Source organism: Procambarus clarkii, chromosome 40, assembly GCF_040958095.1.
Source record: "Procambarus clarkii isolate CNS0578487 chromosome 40, FALCON_Pclarkii_2.0, whole genome shotgun sequence".
NCBI classification, from domain to species: Eukaryota; Metazoa; Arthropoda; class Malacostraca; order Decapoda; family Cambaridae; genus Procambarus; species Procambarus clarkii.
This window is the reverse complement of record NC_091189.1, coordinates 22,293,490-22,318,249: the sequence shown is the minus strand read 5'-3', so window position 1 is coordinate 22,318,249 and position 24,760 is coordinate 22,293,490. Positions and strand designations below refer to the sequence as shown.

The following is a 24,760-nucleotide window of genomic DNA, read 5'->3' as shown; positions in this document are numbered from 1 at the left end:
TCAAACTCCTCCTTTGTCCATGTGTTGCTTGGCGGTGGACTACATGCATTTATGATCGTTAAATCATCCTGATTGCATATCTCTAGTGCTATTATGTTAACTTCTTGTGGATTGGCAATTATTTTGTTTACCTTTAGGTGTTCTTTCACCAGCACAGCAACGCCACCACCTTTCCTAATTTTTGTCCAGTCTCCAGACTGAGTAGCCCCTTGGGAATATGACCTCATTTAAAATATCAAGTTTTGTCTCCGTGAGTGCAACAATGTCTGGCGTCTGCAGCTGTATTACATCACTTAACTCCAGTATCTTTGATCTTACTCCATCTATGTTGGTGTATGCAATTTTCAGGAACTTGTTCCCCCTTCTTATTCTTCACCACCTCCCTCTAATGATTTTGCTGGTTTGCCTTTATGTACCACTTTACTGGTCTGCCTACCCCTATCACTATGTAGAAAAAAAAATTGATTTTTTCTTCATTCCTGCTCTCATTTAAAAGTTTTGCCTTACCTTGAGGTTACCTTGAGGTCTCTTCTGGGGCTTAGTGTTCCTGCGGCCCGGTTGTCGACCAGGCCTCCTCGTTGCTGGATTGGTCAACCAGGCTATTGGACGTGGCTGCTCTCGGCCTGATGTACAAATCACAGCCTGGTTGATCAGGTATCCTTCGGAGGTACTTATCCAGTTCTCTCTTGAATACTGTGGGGGATCGGCCAGTTATGCCCCTTATGTGTAGTGGAAGCGTTTTGAACGGTCTCTGGCCTCTGATGATAGTTCTCTCTGAGTACCTGTTGCACCTCTGCTTTTCAACAGGGGTATTCTGCACATCCTGCCATGCCTTCTGGTCTCATGTGATGTTATTTCTTTGTGCAGGTTTGGGACCAACCCCTCTACTATTTTCCACGTGTAAATTATTATGCATCTCTCCCGCCTGCGCTCAAGGGAACCAGATTTAGGCTCTTTAGTCGGTTCCAGTAGTTTAGATGTTTTACTGAGTGGATTCTAGCAGTAAAGGATCTCTGCACGCTCTCCAGGTCAGCAATTTCTCCAGCTTTGAAAGGGGCTGTCATTGTGCAGCAGTACTCCACTCTGGAGAGCACTAGCGTCTTAGAGTATCATCGTCGGTATAGCATCTCTAGTTTGAAAAGTTCTTGTTATCCAACATGTCATTTTTCTTGCAGTTGTGACGGCTACTTTATTGTGTTCTTTAAAGGTAAGGTCTTCCGACATGAGTACACCCAAATCCTTTACATTGCCTTTTCGTTCTATGTTATGATTTGACCGAGTTTTGTACGTGGTTTCCGTTTTTATATTCATTTTTTCCATAGCGCATGAGCTGGAACTTATCTTTGTTCAACACCATATTATTTTCTGCAGCCCATATAAAGACCTGATTTACATCTGATTGGAGGTTTGTCGTGTCTTCTGTTGTCTACTCTCGTAAAAATCCTAGCATCATCTGCAAAGGATGATAGAGCTATAGATTGTGTCCTTGTCTATGTCTGATATGAGGATGAGAAAAAGTACTAGAGCAAGCACAGTACCCTGGGGGACTGAGCTCTTCACAGTTGATGGACCGGATTTTACTTTGTTGACTATTGCACATTGGGTTCTATTAGTCAGGAAGTTGTAGATCCTATTTTTCCGGTAATTCCTTTTGAACGCATTTTATGTGCAACACCACCATGGTCACATTTGTCGAAGGCTTTTGCGAAATCTGTGTAAATTACATCAGCGTTTTGTCTTCCATGGCATCTAATGCCATGTCATAGTGGTCAAGCAACTGTGACAGGCAAGAGTGCCCTGTCCTGGAACCATGTTGTCCGGGGTTATGGAGAAGTTGTGATTCCATGTATTTTGTGATTTTGCTTCTTAGCAATATCTCAGATTTTTATGATGTGCGATAGGTCTGAAATTTTTTGCCTCTGCCTTACTTCCTCCTTTATGGAGTGGTGCTATCTCTGCTGTTTTTAGTATGTCAGGGATAACGCCAGTATGTAGGCTTTGTCTCCAAAGAATGTGAAGGGCCTGTGATAGTGGCTTTTTACAGTTCTTGATGAATATGGAGTTCAAAGAATCAGGGCTTGGTGCAGCATGCATAGGCATACTGTTTCTTGCTGCTTCAAAATCCAGTGGGGATAGGGTGACGTCTGATATATGATTTGATGTTGGTATCATATCCATGAAAAATTCATTTGGGTTATCAATCGTTAGTGTATTTAATGGCTCGCTGAAAAGTCGTGCTGCTTCCTCAGTAACTCGCTCATTTCTTTGTTGTCATCGGTGAAAGTTCCATTTCTTTCACAGGGGCTTGATACTAGATGTGGTTTTTTATCTTGATTTTGCCTAGGAGAAAAAATATTTTGGATTTCTTTCACTGATGGCCTTTTGCCTTTCCTGGGTTTTGTATGATTCTTGTAACTCAAGTTCAATTGTTTCTATTTCTCTACCTAACCTTCTTTGCCGTTCTTGAGATAGGGTGCGACTCTCGGGTTGTTCTGCGATGCGTTTTCTTCACCTATAGAGGGAACGATGTTCCCGTTCCAATCTGCATCTCTTCCTCTTTTTTTCTTAGGGGTATGCGGTTTGACGGTTTGAACATATTTCTAGTGCTACTGAGCTTATTTTTTCCAGGCACTGGTTCAGGTTTACATTTTCTAACTGTTCTTTCCAGTTTATTTCTATGAAGTCTTGGTTTATTTGCTCCCAGTTTATTTGTTTATTATTGAAGTTGAATCTCCTCCACTGGGAATCGGGACTGGTTTTGAAGGTCTATTCCCCATGCTTGTCAGAACTTCAATTAAGTTGTGATCTGAGTAACACATCCTCGCCTCGGTGAGGTTGTTTCAGTTTCTCTGTTTTTTTTTTAATGATCTCGTCTTAACGACCATACTTTCCCTACCTCATCACTTTGTAATTTTCTAGCATTACTTACTACTTCTTCCATCTGTTTGGCATCATTTAGGGTGATCCTCAAAGGTCAATCTTTTCCTTTTACGTACTTTCCAATCCTCCTGTATTCGCAGACATTCTCGATGGTAGTAAGACCTTCCACGCGGCCAACAATTTTATCTACTACTATCTCTTATTCTACAGCTCTTTCTGACCTAGATGTTATGTCCTTTTCTTTGCAACCAAAAATTATCAGACTTACTTCGATCTACTGTGTTTTGCACCTATTTAGGATTTGATGCCAGTTCCTTTCTGACTTCCAGCCTAATGTGTGTTTTATCCTGGTTGCTGCAGTGTTTGACTTCCTTTACTGCTTCTATTTTTTCTTTCTTGGCCACTTGTGCATAGGTGAGTTGCATATCTTTCTTGCACTGTTCTATTTCTTGTGTAACTTCCTCCATCTGTACTGACAAAAGCTGTTTTTCCTGTTGAATTTCCTTGTCTAACCTATCATATTCATTTAAGTTTAAATTTGCTTTAACTTCTTCCAAAGCTTTTTTTTTTTTAAGTTTATTTTCCTTTTCCATGGCTTTGCAATTTGTTTCCAATTGATTTTTGTCCTTGCACAAGTCTTTCACTAAACCCTCAAGACCTAAAACTTTGCTATTCAAAGGATCATTACTTTCTTTCAATTTGCTGATTATTTCTACATGATAGTTCACTATAATATCTAATTTTGTCAATTTGTTGTGTAGACTGCTTATATCAATGCTTTCTTCATTAAAACCCCCAAAATCTAGCTCTCTTGTAATTCCTTCTTGCTGGTGTCCATCTTGAATGTTGTCTGTACTGTACACACTAGGGTCACTTTTTCTTGTCCTATTTTTTACTTCATTCTGCATATTCGTGTTATCTTGCCTATTTTTCCAAAGCACTACACTTTTGTTCCTTGGGACACCACTCATTATCAACCTGTACTACAATACTTAGGAATTGTGAAATATCCTCAAGCTCCTCTGATGCAGGTGCTGACACTAGGGGTGTCACTTTTTGAATATGAATTTGAATGTGGTGTTAAGATGCCTGGGTTTCTTAAGCTATATCATATCTACACTTGAAACTGTGTATGGAGTCAGCCTCCACCACATCACTTCCTAGTGCATTCCATTTGCTAACTACTGACATTGAAAAAGTTCTTTCTAACATCTCTGTGGCTTATTTGAGTACTCTGCCACCTGTCCCCCCTTGTGTGTGTACCACCCGTGTTAAATAATCCATTCTTGTCTACCCGTCAATTCCCGAGAGAATTTTGTATGTGATGATCTTGTCATCCCAAGCTCTTCTGTCTTCCAGTGATGAGGTGCAGTTCATGCAGCCTTTCCTCATAATTCATGCTTCTTAGTTCTGGGATTAACCCAGTGGCATACCTCTAAACTTTTTCCAGCTTCATCTTGTGCTTGATAAGGTCTGGGCTCCATGATAGGGCTGCATACTTCAGGATTGGCCTTGCATGTGGTATACATGGTTCTGAAGGATTCCTTACACAGGTTTCTGAAGGCAGTTCTGATGTTAGCCAGAACAGCAGAATGCATTGCTTTTGAGTGCATTGCTCAACTGCTGTCGATGCATTGCTTTACTCCTTGACTCAAATCTTACATCTCAAAATGGTTGTCTGGTGGTGGCAGTGTCCTCCATTTGATTGTTATAATGTGGGAGCGGTTGGTGAGGATAATTGTTTATTGAACTTTTTAAAATTGTAAATTAAAAAGGGTAGACCCCAAAAATTGCAGAATACTTATAAATCACATGCATGGCAAAGACTAAAATAATTCGCAGGAGTGCTCCCATTAGTTTGCAAGGACCAGGATTGAAGCCTTTACATGTGTACTTAAGATACCTGTACATCTATCCTCAATTGTGGCAGCATTGTCTCTATTTATTTAAATATTTAAAAGCTTTGAAACTGCAATGCAAGGTGGTTGCCTAACACCCTAAATGTACTGTACTTTGGAGCTCAAATTATTAGGAGAAATTTGATCTCCAAAGTGCTACTAGGTTCTTTGACAATAACACCCTTGGGTTGCGAAGTAAAAATTTTAATGTACAAAGACAGCCACCATGATTAAGGAAAGATATACAAGTTTAAGTGGATGCATAAATGCTTCATGACAAATAGGCCTTTTATTTGTTAAATTAATGAAGAAAGTTTAATTATTTATAATGGTGGATTTCAAATAGTATTTTCAGTTGGCAACATTGATGTCCTTGCCCTGGTTAACCAATAACTTGTAAACTGTTGAAAATTACCATTTTTTTAGGAATGAATTTGATTGCAGCTAGTGTCTGTATTTGTGATAACACATGTATTAAATACGTACTGTGCTTCAATTTCAGGATAGTGGTGATTGTGCCGATTGTGGCTTGGAGAGCCCGGCAAGCAAGCGTCAGCGTCGGAGCAGTCACGTAGAGAGCCGGAGCCACTCAGCTGCCAGCCTGGCCGCCAACGCACCCAGCACACCCACTCGCAACCAGGGTAAGTCCCAGTCAAATTGCAGATGGGTTGTAATATTATTTCATAGCTAGCTTAATTTCAGGATAGGATGCAGATTAGTTTTCTTTGGTTTTAACTGTACAGTGCATAAATGTATAGCTACTCATTATAAAAACTTGAGTTATCACTCATAGTATCTAGTTGTCCAAATGTTGGTGGCCTTGATAAAAATGATTGCCAGATAATATTTTGAAGTGATAGAGAGGAGAGGGTCAAGGCGAGAAGCCAGGGGTTGGGGTGTCCCACCTCCAGTCAGATTAGCTTGAAAGGATAAATTCGATTAGAAGGATCCATTTTTTATTTACTCCCCCCACCCCACATTTTTATTTTACAAAATTAACTGGTTATCAAAAAGGAACAAAAATTAACATTTCTTATGTTACCGTAACCCATGAACGAGCACCAATTGGCACACCCGCAACCTAATGTGTGTACTCGTTTGATATCAATTCTCGTGTTACGTCTCATTTTGGCATCAAATTGTTCGTAATCTGAAGGCGTGTATTTTAAAACTAGTCCCATAGTAATAGACCAATAAATGGAAGTTTAACATAATGTATTTTAAATTTTGGAGCACAAGTATTTATAATCTTTCCAGTGTTCTTACTTCAATTGTCACACTAAATCATCATTATGGTATTAAAATGTGCGCAGTCTAAAGGTGCTCATTTTGAAACCACTCCCAGATCGATCGGGTAAAATTTAAATGAACAAATATTTTAAAATAATGGACACAAGCACGAGTCGACAAAGTGCAATAGTGATAATTATCACCTTCACGCTCTTGGCGAGCGAATGCTTCGCTACCCCAAGGTGGTCCTGGCATTCCACGGGAGCAAGTGGTAGTACTGAGAAGTGTACTTTTTTCAAATTTGTCTTTTCAATTTGGTACTGTATCAATGTGTTTGCAATAGAATTATCTACAGGACTAAATGCATATAAACTCCAAAAGCCCAACTTACCACTCACAGCAAACACAAAGTGAGAGCGAGTTACCCGGGAGCACGCAAGAGCAACAAAATGTGTACACTCTTTTCACTTTGGCCACCTCAATTCTCGTCCTAGGTCTTTCATTTTGGTATCGATTTGTTTGCAATAGAATTCTCTACAGGAGTATATGCATATAATATAAAAAACTGCGTCACGCTCCTCCCCCGGACAAGATGAAAGTGGGCCACGCGTTCCCCGAGAGGGAGCGCCCATTCGCCCACCCACTGCACTCCAAATTCCTGCTCACAAATGTTTAGTATTTTTTCTGGTAGTTAACATAAATTTTCGTGTTGGTGCACATTTTGGTATCAAATTGTTCCTAATAGAATGCTTTAGATGGATATATGCATATAATGGGAAATTTAAAAACAATATTGCCAATACAACATGATAAAGTATAAACCACTATATATATAAAAAAAAAATTTACTTGCCAATCCAGTGTTTGTGGAGCATGACATGGGTTGAGCATTGGGTTTATCCACTCCACCTGCTCCAGGTAAACATTTCCTGAAGGATCAATCCATGTTTCTGATAGGTGGAGTGGATGATGGGCAGGCATTACTGCTTATCAGCCCAGAATTGTTTCTGTGATGGTATTTGCTGTAGCATGGTGCCGCACACAGTAGCACATCACATGACTTGCGCTTACACCTTGTGTCCCTCCTGTTACCAGACATTTTGCAAACACGACACCTCGGACGCTTCTGTATCTTTACTAGAGAATGGCACAAGTTCCTGTTCAGACGTTCTGGATTATCCACAAAACATGTACTGGGTTTTTCCTATCAGAAACACCACTAGGTGCTTCTGACTCTTGTCTTCTGAGTCAAATGAAGGTGAAGTGAATAGTGGCCGCCTCATACCTGATGGTCCGGGTGTTGCAACATTGTCACCAGTAGATGTGCTGTCATTGGCATTAACATTAGCAGCATGTGTGATGTTATTTTGCAGAGGCCATTTATCCCCCTCTCAATTTCTGTTGAACCAACCCTGTTTCCTAGGTCTGCATATCTGTTTTGGTAATTACCTAAGTGTAGTTACAGGATGAGAGCTACGCTCGTGGTGTCCCGTCTTCCCAGCACTGTCATATAACGCTTTGAAACTACTGACTGTCTTGGCCTCCACCACCACCTCACCTAACTCCCCTAACTTGTTCCAACCGTTTACCACTCTGTTTGCGAAAGTGAATTTTCTTATATTTCTTCGGCATCTGTGTTTAGCTAGTTTATATCTGTGACCTCTTGTTCTTAACGTTCCAGGTCTCAAGAAATCTTCCCTATCGATTTTATCAATTCCTGTTACTATTTTGTATATAGTGATCATATCACCTCTTTTTCTTGTCTTCTAGTTTTGGCATATTTAATGCCTCTAACCTCTCCTCGTAGCTCTTGCCCTTCAGTTCTGGGAGCCACTTAGTAGCATGTCTTTGCACCTTTTCCAGTTTGTTGATGTGCTTCTTAAGATATGGGCACCACACAACTGCTGCATATTCTAGCTTTGGCCTAACAAAAGTCGTGAACAATTTTAGTATAACGCCATCCATGTATTTAAAAGCAATTCTGAAGTTAGAAAGCCTGGCATAGGCTCCTCGCACAATATTCTTTGTGGTCCTTAGGTGATAGTTTTCTACCTAGAACCACCCCTAGATCTTTCTTTATCAGAATTCTTTAAAGATTTCTCACATAATATATAGGTTGTGTGGGGTCTATGTTCTCCTATTCCACATTCCATAACATGGCATTTATTAACATTAAATTCCATTTGCCAAGTGGTGCTCCATGTACTTATTTTGTCCAGGTCTTCTTGAAGGGCATGACAATCATCAAAGTTTCTTATCCTTCCTATTATCTTAGCATCATCAGCAAACATGTTCATATAATTCTGTATACCAACTGGTAGATCATTTATGTAGACAATAAACATCACTGGTGTAAGAACTGAACCCTGTGGTACTCCACTTGTGACATTTCTCCAGTCCGATACATTGCCTCTGATCACAGCCCTCATTTTTCTATCAGTCAGAAAATTTTTCATCCATGTTAGAAGCGTACCTGTCACTCCTCCAATATTTTCCAGTTTCCAGAACAACCTCTTATGTGGAACTCTGTCGAAAGCCTTTTTTTTAGGTCCAGATAGATGCAGTCAACCCAACCATCTCTTTCCTGTAATATCTCTGTGGCTTGATCATAGAAACTGAGTAAATTTGATACACAGGATCTTCCAGATAGAAAACCATACTGTCTGTCTGATATTATATCATTTCTCTCCAGGTGTTCTACCCATTTAGTTTTGATTAGTTTTTCCAATACTTTCACTATTACACTTGTCAATGATACAGGTCTATAATTGAGGGGGTCTTGCCTGCTGCCACTTTTGTAGATTGGAACTATGTTAGCCTGTTTCCACACGTCTGCTACGATTCCTGTACACAGGGATGCCTGAAAGATCTGGTGAAGTGGAATGCTGAGCTCGGATGCACATTTTCTTAGAACCTTTGGTGAAACTCCATCTGGGCCAACTGCTTTGTTCTTACTGAGCTCCTTTAGCATATTTTCCACTTCATCTCTAGACACCTCTATACGTTCTGTTGTTCTCTGGAATTCTTATTGTCTGGTTCTCTGAAGATTTCATCTTGTACAAACACACTTTGAAACTTTTCATTTAGTTTTTCACACATTTCCTTTTCATTTTCTGTGAATGTTTCCCATTTTCAACCTCTGGATATTATCCTTTACCTGCAATTTGTTGTTTATGAATTTGTAGAATAGGCCCGGTTCTGTTTTACAATTTATCCTCTATACCTTTTTCAAAATTTTTCTACAGCTCTCCTTACTGCCGTATAGTTGTTTCTTGCATCTTTGTATCGCTGGTATGTTTGGGGGTTTGGCCTCTTCCTATACCGATTCCATTTTTGTCTTTTGGTCTCTGGCCATCTGTTGTGTGTGTGTGTTTTTTTTGTGTTGTGGGAGGTAGGGATGAGTGATTATCCTCTTCAAATGCTGACATGCCTTCAACCGCTGGTTGCTTTCCCCTTAACGGTTAAGCTGCTACAGCCTTAATAGCTGTTAACACCGCTGTGTGCAAGAAATATATATTATTTTTGTCTAACAAAAGTGTTCGTATTCCATGACCAGGGGGGTTGTCGTAGGTGATATATTTTGGCTGTAATAGGACGAGGATCTCTGGCAAAGTGGAGGCATTGACAATAAGCATCAGATAAGATATTACCTAATTATTTCAATGCGATTGATTTCTTCTTAGTTGTGTGTGTTTTTTTTTTTTATGGCATCTGGTTACTAGAGCCCTGAGGAAGTTGATGTGAACCCTGTGTAGCTTCGGGACATTTAAATCGTGAGCGACACCCTAAATTGTATATATACGATGTGTGCAGTTTGGTGACTGCTATTCAAATTGTATACAGTACAGTATATACAATGTGCACGGTTTAAGGGTTAAACGCCCCTATACCCTCCCATCCTCTCTTGACCTTTGCTGTCATTCACTGTGCCCCAGCCCCCACTCCTCCCTGCTGATGCCAACATGCTTTTTTGCCACGCAACCATTTCCCTCCCCCTTTTCCCCAGTGATGTGTGTGTCTTTCAGCCATGTTCCCTATATCAACACGTTTCAACAATTCTCTCTTATTATTTATATAGTCTGCTCATATCCTCAAATATACTACCCTGGGGATGCCTCTTAATTGGCAACTATTATTATAATTACTTTTTATATTTGGAAATTTCATTGGTTTCTGATGGTGTAATTAGAGTACCCATATTTTTCCTTGTTATTTTGAACATTCTAGTATTTATTTTTCACATTATAACCCAGTCACTGCAGGATATTCAGTGTAGATGAATATTACTTGCCTAGACTCTAGGAAACTTTTGTCATAAAAATGTTTATTGTATTGTCGTATTACCTTTTCATTTGATTTTATGGTATGTGGCCTTGGAAAGTTTTTACAAAGATCAAGTCTCCCGTGTTCTATAGTGTGTTCACAGTATTTGTGAAGTGGGGAAATATATGGAAAATTAATTTAAAAATGCAGTACTGTTATTTCTGACCATTGTATTAAGTTTGAGTAATTATTATAATTATAGTTCATCATTGTAGGTTTATAAAAAAAATTAAGAACCAACAAAGGAATAATTCTTCTCAATAAAGCAGCATTGGTGGGTGAGTTAAGCTTTCTATAGATGTATTTAACAGTTAAATTCCCAATACAAGTTACTAGCCATGCACTGTTTGGTCAAATTTTCTGCACCACCAAGTTGCATAGTAAGTTACTGCTACAGTAGATATTATAGTGCTTTTTGTAACTTTTACATGCACTAGACCTTTTGGGATATATATGTTAATAGTGAATAGAGCAGTCATGTAGTGAACAAAATTTGTTTGAGCAAAGTGGTTTATTATAAGCTATTAGGCTTGTTATTAATGCCAAATTCCTAATCAGGCCTAGAAAGTTACTGTTGCAAGGCCTACAAATAATATTTCAGTGATATATAATATTTCTTGTCACTGCAAAAAAGTATTGTAATGTTACATAATGGGTTAATGTTAATGGACGAATGGTTAATTACTGTAATGTATTGAAGGTAAAAGTGAGGTCTACTATTATTGGCTGTTTTTGTATATTATGAGCTGATTTCTGTATTATAAAATGATGCACAGTTAAACTTTACCCAGGGAAATAATCCATAGCACATTACATAAGGCATTTTGAGAAACATGTTAGTCCCTTAAGAATATTTGATAGTTTTGTACTTGTATGAAGTAATTTCTGGTGGGGAGCGATAGCAGGTAAATACTCGGGTTTACAAAGAAATGAGGGTGGAGTGCAAGAGATGGGAGAAATTAAGACAAAAAACTTAATTGTACTATCATGGCTCTGATCCATGCGTAGTTATACTTTCCTGCTCTTTAACTGCCACCATTCATTGGTGGGGGGTTGTGTGCTCAAGAGAACACCTTTATAGTGTTGGTGAGCATTGTAGTTCTTACAACCTGTCTGTACTGGCTTGACATTTAGGTTTGGCTAAAACTGTGAAGTTAAGCCTAATGTTTGAATATTTGTTCATATTTGCCAGCTAAATTTTGGTGTTGGAGGTATCATGAGTTAATCATTGATCTTAACCACTTGCCTGCGCAGAGTGCCCTCAAGGTTATTTATTTATTTATTATACAAGTATAAAAATAAATATATATATATATATATATATATATATATATATATATATTAAATAAATAAATAAATAAAACTGAAAACTCATCCCAGAAGTGACTTGAACCCATACTGCCAGGAGCACTTTGCAACTGGTGTACAAGCAACCCGTTCTCGCAAATTTAATAAGTCAATATTGACTTATTAGTTGCGTGCATAGGTGACATACTAAACATAATAGTTTCCCTTGAAAAGCTTCATAGAAAACACTGACCTTACCTAACCTACTTAGTATGTTAGAATAAGCATCTTATAGCTTCGTAATTACAATTGTTACTTAACCTATTATAGGTATAGGTTAGGTAATAATTGTAATTACGAAGCAATAAGATGCTTATCTTAACATACTAAGTAGGTTAGGTAAGGTCGGTGTTTTCTATGAAGCTTTTCAAGGGAAACTATTATGTTAAGTATGTCACCTATGCACGCAACTAATAAGTCAATATTGACTTATTAAATTTGCGAGAACAGGTTGGTACAAGGCACCTAATCCACTCAACCATCACGACCTGTACACCAGTTGCAAAGTGCTCCTGGAAGTATGGGTTCGAGTCATTTCTGGGGTGAGAGTTTTCAGTTGCATGTATGCCTGGGGACCATTCAGACTTGTTCGTATACATGTATATATATATGTGTATGTAATTTATTTATTAAAACATATTTTAATGTTTTCATCACTTGATTTAATGATTTAAAATGAAAACGATCACGTTTGGAAACATTTTGACATTAATTAGCCATTAGGTGAACATTTATAAAAATAAAACAAATGTCCATAATTGCACCATGAAATTTTTACCAAAAACATGTGTGCAGTGCAGGGGTTAAATATCACTACAGTAGTTCCAATAATACTGAACATTGTCCAAAAGTTGACTTGCAAGTTCTTTTGAACTTGCAAAAATTGCTAGACAGAATATTTTTTAAATATATTGCAAAATTTTTAATATATTTGGAATTTGTTATACCACAACCAACATAATTTGTTTCCTCACACTGTAATTAAAAAATATACCAGTTCATTACTGCAATTTAAAATGGAAACTTCAGCTTGTTGTAGTTAAGTCTTCTTGACTGATGCTGCATACAGTATTGTACTGTAATGTATATCTTGAATACAGTATATAATTTGTGTTTTTTCTATATAGTAAGTGGCATTGTTTTATTTGAAATGTAGGCAATGTTGTGAATTTAAAATAATTGTATCAATACCTTTGAAACTTCAGTTGCGCCAAGGAGATCATCTCGTATTGTTGAGAAGAATAAGCTGTCCAATGTAAAAGCTGGTCAGTTTGCCTGTAGCAAGGATTTAAAAATAAGTCTTAAAAGGAATTGTAAAATGACTATGCTGTCCAGCACTTCATCAGGGAAAGGTATTGAGACTTTGCTTGCTAGTACATCATCAAATACAGGCAAAATGAGCCTTAAAGGAAGCAGTCTATCATCAGAAATTCAAAATTGCAGATTTGTATTAAAGGGAAATCTCTGGTCATGTGATGTGTCCCATACAATTCCGGAAACAAACTCTGCCATAATTAACACTAAGAAAAAAATTAAAAGACCGGTTTCTTCAAGAAGCATTCAAACACGTCAAAGCAACACATACAGTTCTTTGAATGGCTGTTCAAATAGTCATGCAAATAAAAAGGAGACTCAAAGAGGAAAGAGTAGAATTGACAAAATGTCAATTGCCAATGACAAGAAATCAGACGTGGGTAAGACAGGCAGGAGAAACACACAAGGAGCTACTGGTCAGTCATTACAGACAACTAGTCAAAAGATCCAACAAAATAAAGTGGCAGGTCCAAGCTCTCAGACTGGCTTGATAGGACAAATTTCAACCGTTCATCCTAAAGAAAGAAGTATGAAGAATACTAATAATTTAAAACAATTGCCAAGGAGTGTTTCTAAACAAAATGGTTATAAAGCAACCCAAAAACTCCAAAACCAGAGTAATGTACAAGCTTTGACATCATTTGCTCTGAAACCCGATTCTTCAAATAATGTTAAACCTGAAGCCAAGAAAAGTCGCATTCCAATTTCATTGTCCATGACCAGACTATCCCATACCAAAAGATCTGTAAATCGTGAGGAAATGGTTACACATTCTGCCACAGTACGCAGGAAGGTAAAGGAAGAAATGACCACCTCGATATCGGGACAGCCCTCGAGTAAGTTTCAGTATTGGAATTTTGTTTGTAGTTAGGTCAAGATTCAATTATAAAATGATCTTCTAGTTCACTTACAGATATGTAGTAGTTTTATTGAAATGTAAGATATTGTCTAATACCTTGTAGAACATTAATTATTTGGCTGCAATGGTCATTGAATGTTGCAGAACTTGTAACATAAGCTTCACTGTTTTGATGCATTGGGTGTATTCCAGACAGTTGGAGCTTGTTTTTAGCAGAGGTGAGACTGGCTGTGAAATGAACATTTTAACTAGTTAAATAAGGTGGTTTATTATAGATGTGGGCAAGTAGTGGTTGGCAGTGATTCTGCACTCTCTCCAAAGTAAAGCAAAGCAAACAATTACATGCACCAGTCATTTCCCCTTTTAATCAAATTAACTTTTTCACTACTCTCAGCTGATGCCTTTTGAGAATTTCTTGTAGTTTCCCTAATTTAAAACTTTTCAAATCCACTACTCAATGATTTACACTTCAAGCATCTAGCTAGGCTGTCAAAATGTTAAAAATGTTTGAAAACTTTATTAAACACTCAGGGTTCTGATATATGGCATTTGGTAAAATACCTGGTTGATCCCTGGTTGATGGGGTTCTGGGAGTTTTTCTACTCTCCAAGCCCGGCCTGAGGCCAGGCTTGACTTCTGAGAGTTTGGTCCACCTGGGTGTTGCTTGGAACAGCCCGCAGGAAAAAATAATTGTGAAGGTCTTCTTTAGTAGTAAGTAGTAGTAAGTACAGTAGTAAGATATGTTGCCAATTTTGGAGCCAAGAATAGATAAGATACCTTAACTGGAATAGGTGGTTCTAGACTTCTGATTGAGATTTATTTGATTCCATTTTTGTTAACCCTTAAACTGCTCGGGGCTGAATGGCCTTCAACACCGACAGGCACCAAAAAAGTGTTCATTTGTGTTCCTGATCACGAGGGGGGGGGGGGTGGATTGTAGGTGTCATATTTTGCCCATAATAGGTCGAGGAAGTCTGGAAAAATTGAGGCGTTGACAGTAATCATCAGAGGCGGTCAGCTCCGCCACAGCTGTCAGGCGGGAGTTGCTACAAAGATATTATCTAATTATTTCAATGTCTGATTTTTTTCTCCAGTAATATTATTCAATAGTGTGTAGTGTGATATTTATATAATAAAATGTGTGAACCATTGCTATACTCAAAAGTATTGTGAGCATATAAGTGACTCAATTATTAATTATGTACATAAAACAACAAACAGATTATTTTATAGTTATTACACTATGTACACAGGTTATATATAAGTATCTGCATGTTTTGTTTACCATAACCATGTTTACCATGTTTTTGTTTGTGGTGTTATTACACACACGTTATACGTATCTACACGTTTTGTTCACCATAACGAACTATGCTGGTATGGTGCCCAAAGAGCAGTGGCCACCCTGTACACAGCATGACAAGTTATGCAGATGATGCCATCTCCCTCACCAAAATGGCTTCTCCCAACATACTCCTTTTGCTATTATACTATATATACACATTATATACAGTATATAAGTACAGTGGAACCTCGGGTTACGAATGTCCCTGTTGACGAGTTTTTCAGGTTACGAGCCCGATTTGTTCAGAAAATTTGCATCGGGATATGAGCATTGCATCGGGTTGCGAGTTTGTTGATATGCATATGGACCGACCTAGCGCGTGGTGGCACGGTGATCACACCTCGGTTTACCAGGGCCTCGCGCTCAGTGACTATTCCGCCCGAATTCTTCACGAGGATTTACAGTTTTTTTGTCGGATTTTTGGCCATTTAAGCACAAGTCATTATATATCTCGCCATGACTCCCAAGAAAGCCAGTGGTAAGGTTCAAGGCAAGAAATCGCATGTGAGGATGACAATAGAGGGGAAAAAAACCCTGTAAATATAACTGATATCAGCACGAGCGTGGCAGATTATGAAAGAGAAATTGACAATATGCCAATGCATTCAGCCCCGGGTCCAGACTCGTGGAATTCAATATTTATAAAGAAATGCAAAGTGCCAGTAGCACAGGCACTTGGTATAGTGTGGAGGAAGAGCTTGGACACGGGGGAGATACCTGATGCGCTTAAAGCAGCAGACATAGCCCCTATACACAAGGGAGGTAGCAAAGCATTGTTAAAGAATTATAGACTAGTTGCACTATTGTCCCATATAATAAAAGTATTTGAGAGAGTGATCAGGAGTCAGGTCACTAGTTTCATGGAAACCAATGACCTCTACAATCCATGCCAACATGGATTTAGAGCAGGAAGTTCATGCCTTTCACAGCTACTTGACCATTTGTGTTTACCATAGTGAACCACTAAGCTGGTATGGTGAGTGCGGACAGTAACAGGTGGCCACACAGATTCGACAGACGAAGCTACCGCTCTCCTTCCCTTAACATTACTACTCCCATAATGCTACGCATAGCACAAATTATCCCAACAATCCTACTATTATCAGAAACCTGGTAATTTTCATCAGTCGGGTTTTCTGTAGTACAATCATCGCTAAATAATACCAGTTACATGTATATTTGTTCATTTTTTGTGTGATGCTGTGGTCATAAGCTGAACAGCAGTGCAGTGAGCTCATGCTGCATGCGCCAGCCCTAGTGGTTCACTCAGTACCGAGGCTCTCACACCCGGGAATGTTGCCCACAATTTTTTTTTAAATGGCAGCTGTTTACAAGAGCCCTGAGGAAGTTGATGTGAACCCCGTGTAGCTGCGGGACTTTTAAATCTTGCACGTTACTCCAAAGCAACACAAGATGTCGTGTGCAATTTATCGACAGTTACTCAAGACATATGATGTTTTGCGCAGTTTAAGGGTTAAGGCAATTGATAGAATGTTTTTTCACGTGTTGATAAAAATAAAATTACGTACTATTTTTAATGGCCTTTTAATGTTTACTAGGGTTGTAAGTTTGATCTAGTGGAAAATTTTAGATTGTCCGTGGGGCTTATCAATTTGATCACTAGCCAATATTTAAAATCCTTTTTTTCTTATTTTCTCTGTTCATGGTCACCAATTCTAGAAAATTGTGGCAATTGAATAATAGTCCTTTCCTGCATCTTGACTTCGATTCCACAAATAGTAATTTATGGAGATACTGTGTGAGGTTTAGTGGTTATATTAACTTTAGATGCCAATTTAAAAGTTGAGTGTATTTCAAAGATCTATACTGCATGCATCATACTCAAATTTGCACTATTATCATATGAAATTTAAAGAATTATCTTAATTTTCAGATAGTTAAAAAAAATTGAAAGTTTTAATCTTGCTGACCAATGCTGTTTACTAATATTGTACAATTGACTTTAGAAGTAAAGAGTAAAAAGACATTTATATAATTCTAACAGTCTTATTGTTTCTTAACCACTGTACTGTGCAGAATGCCCTAAGGTGCTCTTTTTTTTTTTTTAATAACCATTAAACTGCTAGGGGCTTTTGACCCCCAACACCACCAGGTGCAACCCCCTCCCCCCCCCCCCCTCCAAAGTCTTTCATCTTATAAAAGTGTTCATTTGTGTTCACCGATCACAGGAAAGAATCGTAGGTAATATATTTTGGCTGCAATAGGGCAGGGAAGTTTACCAAAAAAAAAGTGTTGACAGAGCAAGCGTCGGAGGCAGTCTGCTCCTTCCTGAGTTGTCAGGCGGGAGTCTGGCAACAAGATGTTATTACCTGATTATTTCAATGTGTGTGGTTTATTTTTTTAGTTTTTTGTGGTAATATTCAATAGTGTGTAGTGTGACATTTATATAGTGTGTGAACCATCACTATACTCAAAATGGTTGTGCATATTAGTAATTCAATTATGTTCATAAAACAATAAACAAATAGTTTTGCTGTTATTACACTATATACACAGGTTATATATAAGTACTTTTATCTGCATGTTTTGGTCACCATAACGAACCACTAAGTTGGGTGAGTCAAAAAGCAATGAGGAGTGGCCACCCCACACCAGCCACTAGCCGCCACTCCCTTCCTCACTCGACAACATTCTCCACCCACCATATTTTTTTGCTTTTATTCACTATATACAGACGTTATATAAGTATCTACATGTTTTGTTTACCATAACTGTACATCTAAACTGGTATGGTGAGTTCAGGCAATAACAGAAGTCACTACATTGCTAATGGTCCCTCCCTTCCCTCACTCGTTCAAGGCCAAACACACTAACATTCCTCCTCGAACCATTAGTGATGTTATTACACTATATATATACACATATGTAAATATCTACATGTTTTATTCACCATAACTGCACAACTAAACTTGTATGGCGAGTTCAGGTAATAAGAGACGTAGCTACACAGTCAGCTGGTGGCTGCCGCCCTCACTGGTTCAAGGCCAGAGACACTAATATTTCTCGTCCAACAATACCATTTGTGGTGGTATTACACTATACAGTATACACATTATATAAATATCTACAAGTATATACATGTTTTATTCACCGTAACTAGAAATAAGCTGGTATGGTGCCCAAAGACCATACTGTGTACTGTGGCCACCAGTACACAGCATGACATGTCATGCAGACGACGCCACCTCCCTCACCAAAATGGCTGCTCCAAACATACTCCTATTGCTGTTATTACACTATACACATGTTATGTATAAGTATCTACATTTGTGTTTACCATAGCGAACCACTAAGCTGGTATGGCAAGTCCAGTCAATGAAGGGTGTCCACAGTTAGAAGACGATGACACCTCCCTCCCTCAGCATTACTACTCCCATCACAGACCTCCCATCATCATCATAGAGCACAGTGCTAATTATCACCACAATCCTACTATTATCAGAATCCTGGTCATTTTTATCAGTCAGGGTTCTTCTCTAATACGATCATCACTAAATAATAGGTTCAGATATACTTGTTACATTTTTAGGTGATGCTGTGTTCTCATGCTGAACAGCAGTGCTGTTAGCTCATGCTACATGTGCCAGCCGTGGTTGCTCACTCGGTACCGAGGCTCTCGCACCCAGATATGTTACCCACGATTTTTAAGATGCTATAGTCCAGCTATAGTCCAGCCACGGCCGATAGGCCGATAGTTTACTATCGGCCGTGGCTGGACTATAGCTGCCCCTATCGCTCGTGGGGCATTTAAAATAGTGCGCTAGACCCTAATTCGTATATGTACGATGTGTGCAATTTCGTGACAGTTACTCCCATAGTATATGTATGTATTGTGCGGTTTAAGGGTTAATTGGGCTATATTTTAATGTTTTTTAATGTTTTCATCACCCATTGTGTTTTGAAATGAAAATGCTTGAGTTTGGAAACATTTTGACATTAACTTTCTGAACATTTATAAAAACAGAAATATTCTAGACAATTTCACTATCAAGTTTTTGCTGAAACCAGGTGCACAGTGCGGTGGTTAAATATACTGTATAAAGGTGGAATTAGTGACATTTATCTAGCGTTAGTAGTTTTAAGAGCTTACAAATTTATTTGTAAATTATTTAAATCATTGTACTAAATATCAATTAGAGGTAACCTTCAAATGGTTTACTGAAGACAGAAGTACTACTTTGTACCCAATGTAGGGTTATGTAATTAGTGGGGTCTCCCTATTCTCTAAACACAATTCACAATGGTTGCCTAAGTCACAAGTACCTATTTACTGGCAGTTGAACAGAGTCATTAGAGGTTAAGAAACATGTGTGCCCAAAACTTGTCCTACACGGGAATCAAACTAGAGATTACATACTTGATTTAGTGTAGACTGTATTGATCACTCGCTACAGGGACTTCTTTACTAATATGTACAAGGAAAAATGTTTCGTGTGCTTTATGCACAAATTTCAGTGGCACAATTATTTTGTTTGGCTATTTTTAGGCTTCTTATTCATTGCTTTGTTTCATAAAATTTAAACTGCCGTATTTTAGAATATTAATAACCATATTTTTAGGTTGAATACTCCATACAAGTACAGTACTGGCATGTGCGTATGTATTCAGTTGTACCTATATTCTAAAAGTTAGTTATTTTTTCAATGAGCTTTGTTAAATAATGCATATAATTTAAAACTTAGTTTATAACTACATTGCAATATTCAGAATTTGTATCGATAAAAATTAATAAGTTAATAGAACTGAGTGTAGGACAGAAGCCTTGTGTAGTTTGTAATTAATTTAATTATTTCAAATTAATATGCATTCAATTCCTTGTAGGGTACTTCTTGTTTTCTTGATATTTAATATACAGTATAGAGAACATTTATAGCCTGTTACTAAGGTCATACTGTATTTGCTGTTTAAAAATGGAGAATCAAATATTACTCATTAGATTTTTTTTCCTGTGGAGAGCCCCTTCAGCTCCCCAGAGCTATACCGGGCTGATGTGAGTATATTAGACCGTGGCAAATATATGAATTGGCGGTGGAGGCATTTGAGCCTGTTCCTCCTGCCATGGTTTTTGAGTCACATCAGCGGGCCCGCTTCAATCTTCAACCTTGCTCTTCTTTTTCTCCAGAGGCAGAGGGTTTGGAGGATGGCTTGGCCCCGGGTCCTGACATGAAGGATCCCAGGGCTGGGGGAGGAGTTGACCTGAGGGGCTTGGGCCACGTTTGACCACATTTGGGTGTTGGTATCCTCGGCATGGGGCTTGTTACAGGGGGAGGGGTTATCCCATCTCCTCTCCCTGTACGAGTTTGATATGCATTTGACTCCTCCCTGGGTTCCTCTGTTCCCTCCTTCCAGAGGTTTTTGGACTCTCGCATTCCGTTGAGGGAGGTGCGGGAGGCCCTAGCGGCTTACCTCCTGCAAGACCTCTTAATGGAGCCTTCATTTGAGTTTAGCTCCTTTTTTTTTCCATACTGGGTGCATTACGAGGTGCCGAAGTCTTCCTGGCTGGCAGACTGTCCTTTGTTTTTGTTGGGGGCGTAGCATGCATTCTGTCGGACCCACACGCTTGAGTGGTGGGAGTTGATTACGGCCATTCAGGTTTACCTGTGGGGGTGAGTTTGAGCACCTCAATGTGTGCTTGTTTGCCCCTGTGCTTCCTTGTGATATCGGTCAAGTGCTGCTTCACGTGTAGGTTCCCTCCCTTTCCGCGCGTCTGGTGGCTGAGGATTTGTATGCCCGTGGGCATTTAGCTTCGGTCTTGCTCTTCTTTTCTCTGCTGGAGCTGTCTTTGGACTGGCTTGGGGAAGACTTGGAGGAGCTAGGTTCAGGGCCTGTGTCCAGTGCACTTGCCTCGGTGGCTTGGGCGTCAGCTGCCTTGTAGAAGTTGTTTGCACTGATTCTGAGAGAAGCAATGTCTGTTCTTTGCTTCTTGCCTTGCGTGCTGGCAGGTGGTGCTTGTCCAGTCCTTGGTACCCTTGGCAGGGTACAGTCCTTGCACCACTGCTTTGCCTTATTCTCATATCAGATATAAACAAAAATACAAGTCACAGCTTTGTATCATCCTTTGCAGATGATACAAAAATCAGCATGAAAATTACCTTGGCTGAAGATATTGAAAAACTTCAAGCAGATATTAATAAAGTTTTTGACTGGGCAACGGAAAATAACATGTTTAACAGTGATAAATTCCCAGCACTCAGGTATGGTAAAATTGAGGACCCTAAACATAATATTGGGTACAAAACACAATCAAATGTACCCATAGTAGGAAAGCAGCATGTAAAGGATTTGGGAGTAATGAGGTCTGACAACCTAACGTTTAGGGAGCATAACCAAGCAAATATTGCGTCGGCCAGAAAAATGATCGGATGGATTACGAGAACTTTCAAATCCAGGGATCCCATCACAATGGTTGTACTATACAAATCACTTGTACTGTCCCGTCTGGAGTACTGCTCAGTACTCACTTTTCCCCTCAGAGCAGGAGAGATTGCTGAAATAGAGGGAATACAGAGAACACACATGGCATACATGGATGCAGTAAAGCACCTAAATTATTGGGATCGTCTCAAAGCTCTCCGAATGTACTCACTAGAAAAAAGACGAGATATATCAAATAATATACATGTGGAAGATACTAGAAGGCCAAGTACCAAATCTACACAGTAAAATAACAACGTACTGGAGTGAACGATATGGAAGAAAATGCAAAATAGAACCAGTGAAGAGCAGGGGTGCCATAGGCACAATCGGAGAACACTATAAACATCAGAGGTCTGCGGTTGTTCAACGTCCTCCCAGCGAGCACAAGAAATATTGCTGGAACAACTGTTTCCTCTTCTTCAAGAAACTAGATTGTTTCTTCAAGCAGTGCCAGACCAACCGGGCTGTGGTGGGTATATGGGCCTGCGGGTCGCTCCAAGCAACAGCCTAGTGGACCAAACTCTCAAAAGTCAAGCCTGGCCTTGGGTTGGACTTGGGGAGTAGAACTCCTCCCAGAACCCCCATTAACCAAGTATCATCCGTGTATCACTCTTTGGAATCCGTTTGGGCCCTGGCTCTTAGATTTTTGTCAGTTGCTGTTGCTGACCTATGTCAGACTTGTTTTTTCTCCTGGGGGGATGGTTGTGGTTCTGCCCGGAATGTTCATGCCAGGGCTTGGGGTTCCTTCGGTTGTCGTAAGCCAGTTGTGCCAGATTTGGGGTCGGGTTCTCGTAAGGGTCGTTGGCCTTTTTGCGGTTCGCCTCATTGACGGGGCGATGTGAGGAAGGCTCGCTTTGTTTGCTCTCACCTGGTCCCACTATTCGTGAGCATTTTGGGTCATTTCCTTTGGCCTGCGGTGGCCTTGGGTGGCTCCTCCTTCGTGGGGTTTGGGGCTGGAGGGGCAGGCCTCTTCTCCTGTGCTTTTGGGTCATCCTGGAGTGGGTTCGCTTGGGCGTGGTCGAAACGACAGCGTTTCTCTCAGGTGGGTTTCCTGTCCGTTTCCAGTTTTGAAACGGGACTGTGCGAACCTGTGGTTCATTCTGGACTTGTCCTGTCTGAACCAGAGTCTTTTGCCCCCCTCTTTTCGGATGACCACTCTGTCCTTGGGTCCGGCTGCTTTTGGGGCAGGGTGCTTTGATGGTGTTCCTGGACCTCCGGGACCCGTTGGCACGTCACGATTTATCTGGGGTTCAGCAGCTGGCTTGGTTTTGTCGTGGGGGCGACAGGCCCCCCACGACATGCCTTACACGTTTTCACATGCCTTACCTCGGGTTGTGGTGACCTGTTTGCGTTTGTTAGGCATTTGGGTTCTGGCTTACCTCGACGATGCGTCGTCGTGTTGCGTTCAGGTAACATGTTGGCTGGTCTGGGCTCCCAGTCAGTCTGCATGTCTGCTCACCGGGGATTTGGTTCTTTTCCAGCTTGGCAGGTGCAGATTCTTGGTGAACTGGAGGAAGTCCCATTTGGTTCCCTCTCGGGTTCGGACTTGGCTGGGTCTTGTGTGGGACTCTTGGACCGCTTCCTTGTCTCTCTCTCCTGCGGCATTGCTGCGCCTGCTGTCCCGTCTTCAGCTGTTTTTAGAGGGCACCCAGGTCACGCGTTGGTTGTTCTAGCAGCTGTGCGGGAGTCTGAACTTCGCCATGCTTTTCTACTCGTAGGGTCGGATATGGCTTCGGCAGCCGTTCTGGCTCCTTCGGTAACGTCCCTTCTGCCAGGTTCGAACCCCGGAGTCCTAGCGTCGGCTGTCGTGTCACTGGCTTCCTTTTTTTTTTTTTTTTTTAAGGTTCTGTGCCATGATGCCTACCCGAGCCCTCGCTCAATGTGTTCATGGACGTGTCGTCTCTCGGCTGTGGCTTTGTGGCCAGTGCTCAACAGGCCGGCCAGAGTCAAGTGTGGTTCATCCTTCCATTGAGGTCACAGCACGGCGCGGGAGTTGGTGGCAGTGTGGCATTCGCTTCAAAGGGTTTGAGTTGCTGGCGGATCGACAATCCGGCTCCATTCAGACTGCTTCCCTGTGGTTTATTGTCTGAACTGTGGGGGTTCGATTCGGTCTTTGCCTCTTTGGAGCTGGTCACTAAGGGTGACTCGTCTGCTGAGTTCTCGGTTTGGTGGCTCATGTCCAGGGAGTGTCGAACGTACTGGTGGACGGCCTGTCCCGCTTCATTCCAAAGTCCATGGAATGGACGGTAGATGACTCGTTCCATTGGCTCTGCTGGACTTTTGGGTGCCCAGATGTGGACCTCTTCGTGTCAGCTTGGTTGAGGTGTCTTCCAGCGCCCTTTCCCGACTGTGAGGCTGTTGCTGTCGATGCCATTCGACTGGACTAGGCGACCTGGGGTTACCTGTACCTCTTCCCACCAGTTCGGTTGTTGCTCGAAGTCCTGGCTCGCTTGGAGACTTAACAGGGGGAGGGTAGCCCTGTTGGTATTATGTCCTGGGCTGACATTCGAGTCTTGGCTTTTGGAGGTTGAACAGGGTCCTGGCTACACGGTACCTCATTCATACCAGGTAACCTGGTTGATGGGGTTCTGGGAGTTCTTCTGCTTCCCAAACCTGGCCCGAGGCCAGGCTTGACTTGAGAGTTTGGTCCACCAGGCTGTTGCTTGGAGCGGCCCACAAACCCACATACTCACCGCATCCTGGTTGGTCCGGCATTTATTGGAGAAAACTATCTAGTTTTCTCTTGAAGATGTCCATGGTTGTCCTGGCAATATTTCTTACTCATTGGGAGGATGTTGAACAACCGCGGATTTCTAATGTTTATAGTGTTCTCTGATTGTGCCTATGGCATCCCTGCTCTTCAATGTTTCTATTCTTCATTTTCTTCCATATTGTTCACTCTAGTTCACTCCATGTTCCTGGTCCTTCTCGGGTGTGTGTAGCCTTGGGTCGCAGCTTGCACCCAGTTGTCTCGACTTGGAGTTTAGGATCGAGTGGCGGCCACCCTCCCCGAGTAAGTCCCTCTTTTCGTTAGGTTAGGTAGCTCCGGGAAGCCAAAGGGGGGGGGGGGGGGGGCTCCACAGAAAACCAGCGTTGAATGTAATTAAATGCCATTTTCTTGGCGAG

The 24,760-nt window shown here is 40.6% G+C and overlaps 1 protein-coding gene across 17 annotated transcripts in view; it reads left to right on the top strand.

Annotated features, from left to right (window-relative positions):
- Positions 1-24,760, top strand: part of LOC123757974 (E3 ubiquitin-protein ligase TRIP12) — a 188,053-nt gene that overhangs the window by 26,705 nt on the left and 136,588 nt on the right. For 10 of the 17 annotated variants that reach the window (XM_069338831.1, XM_069338828.1, XM_069338835.1 and 7 more), the window contains one exon: positions 5,281-5,419. In XM_069338831.1, the coding sequence (XP_069194932.1) occupies positions 5,281-5,419 (139 nt within the window). Of the gene's footprint in view, positions 1-5,280; positions 5,420-12,883; positions 13,829-24,760 lie in introns of all 17 variants that reach the window. The other 7 variants (XM_045742013.2, XM_069338825.1, XM_069338824.1 and 4 more) reach the window with 1 other exon arrangement.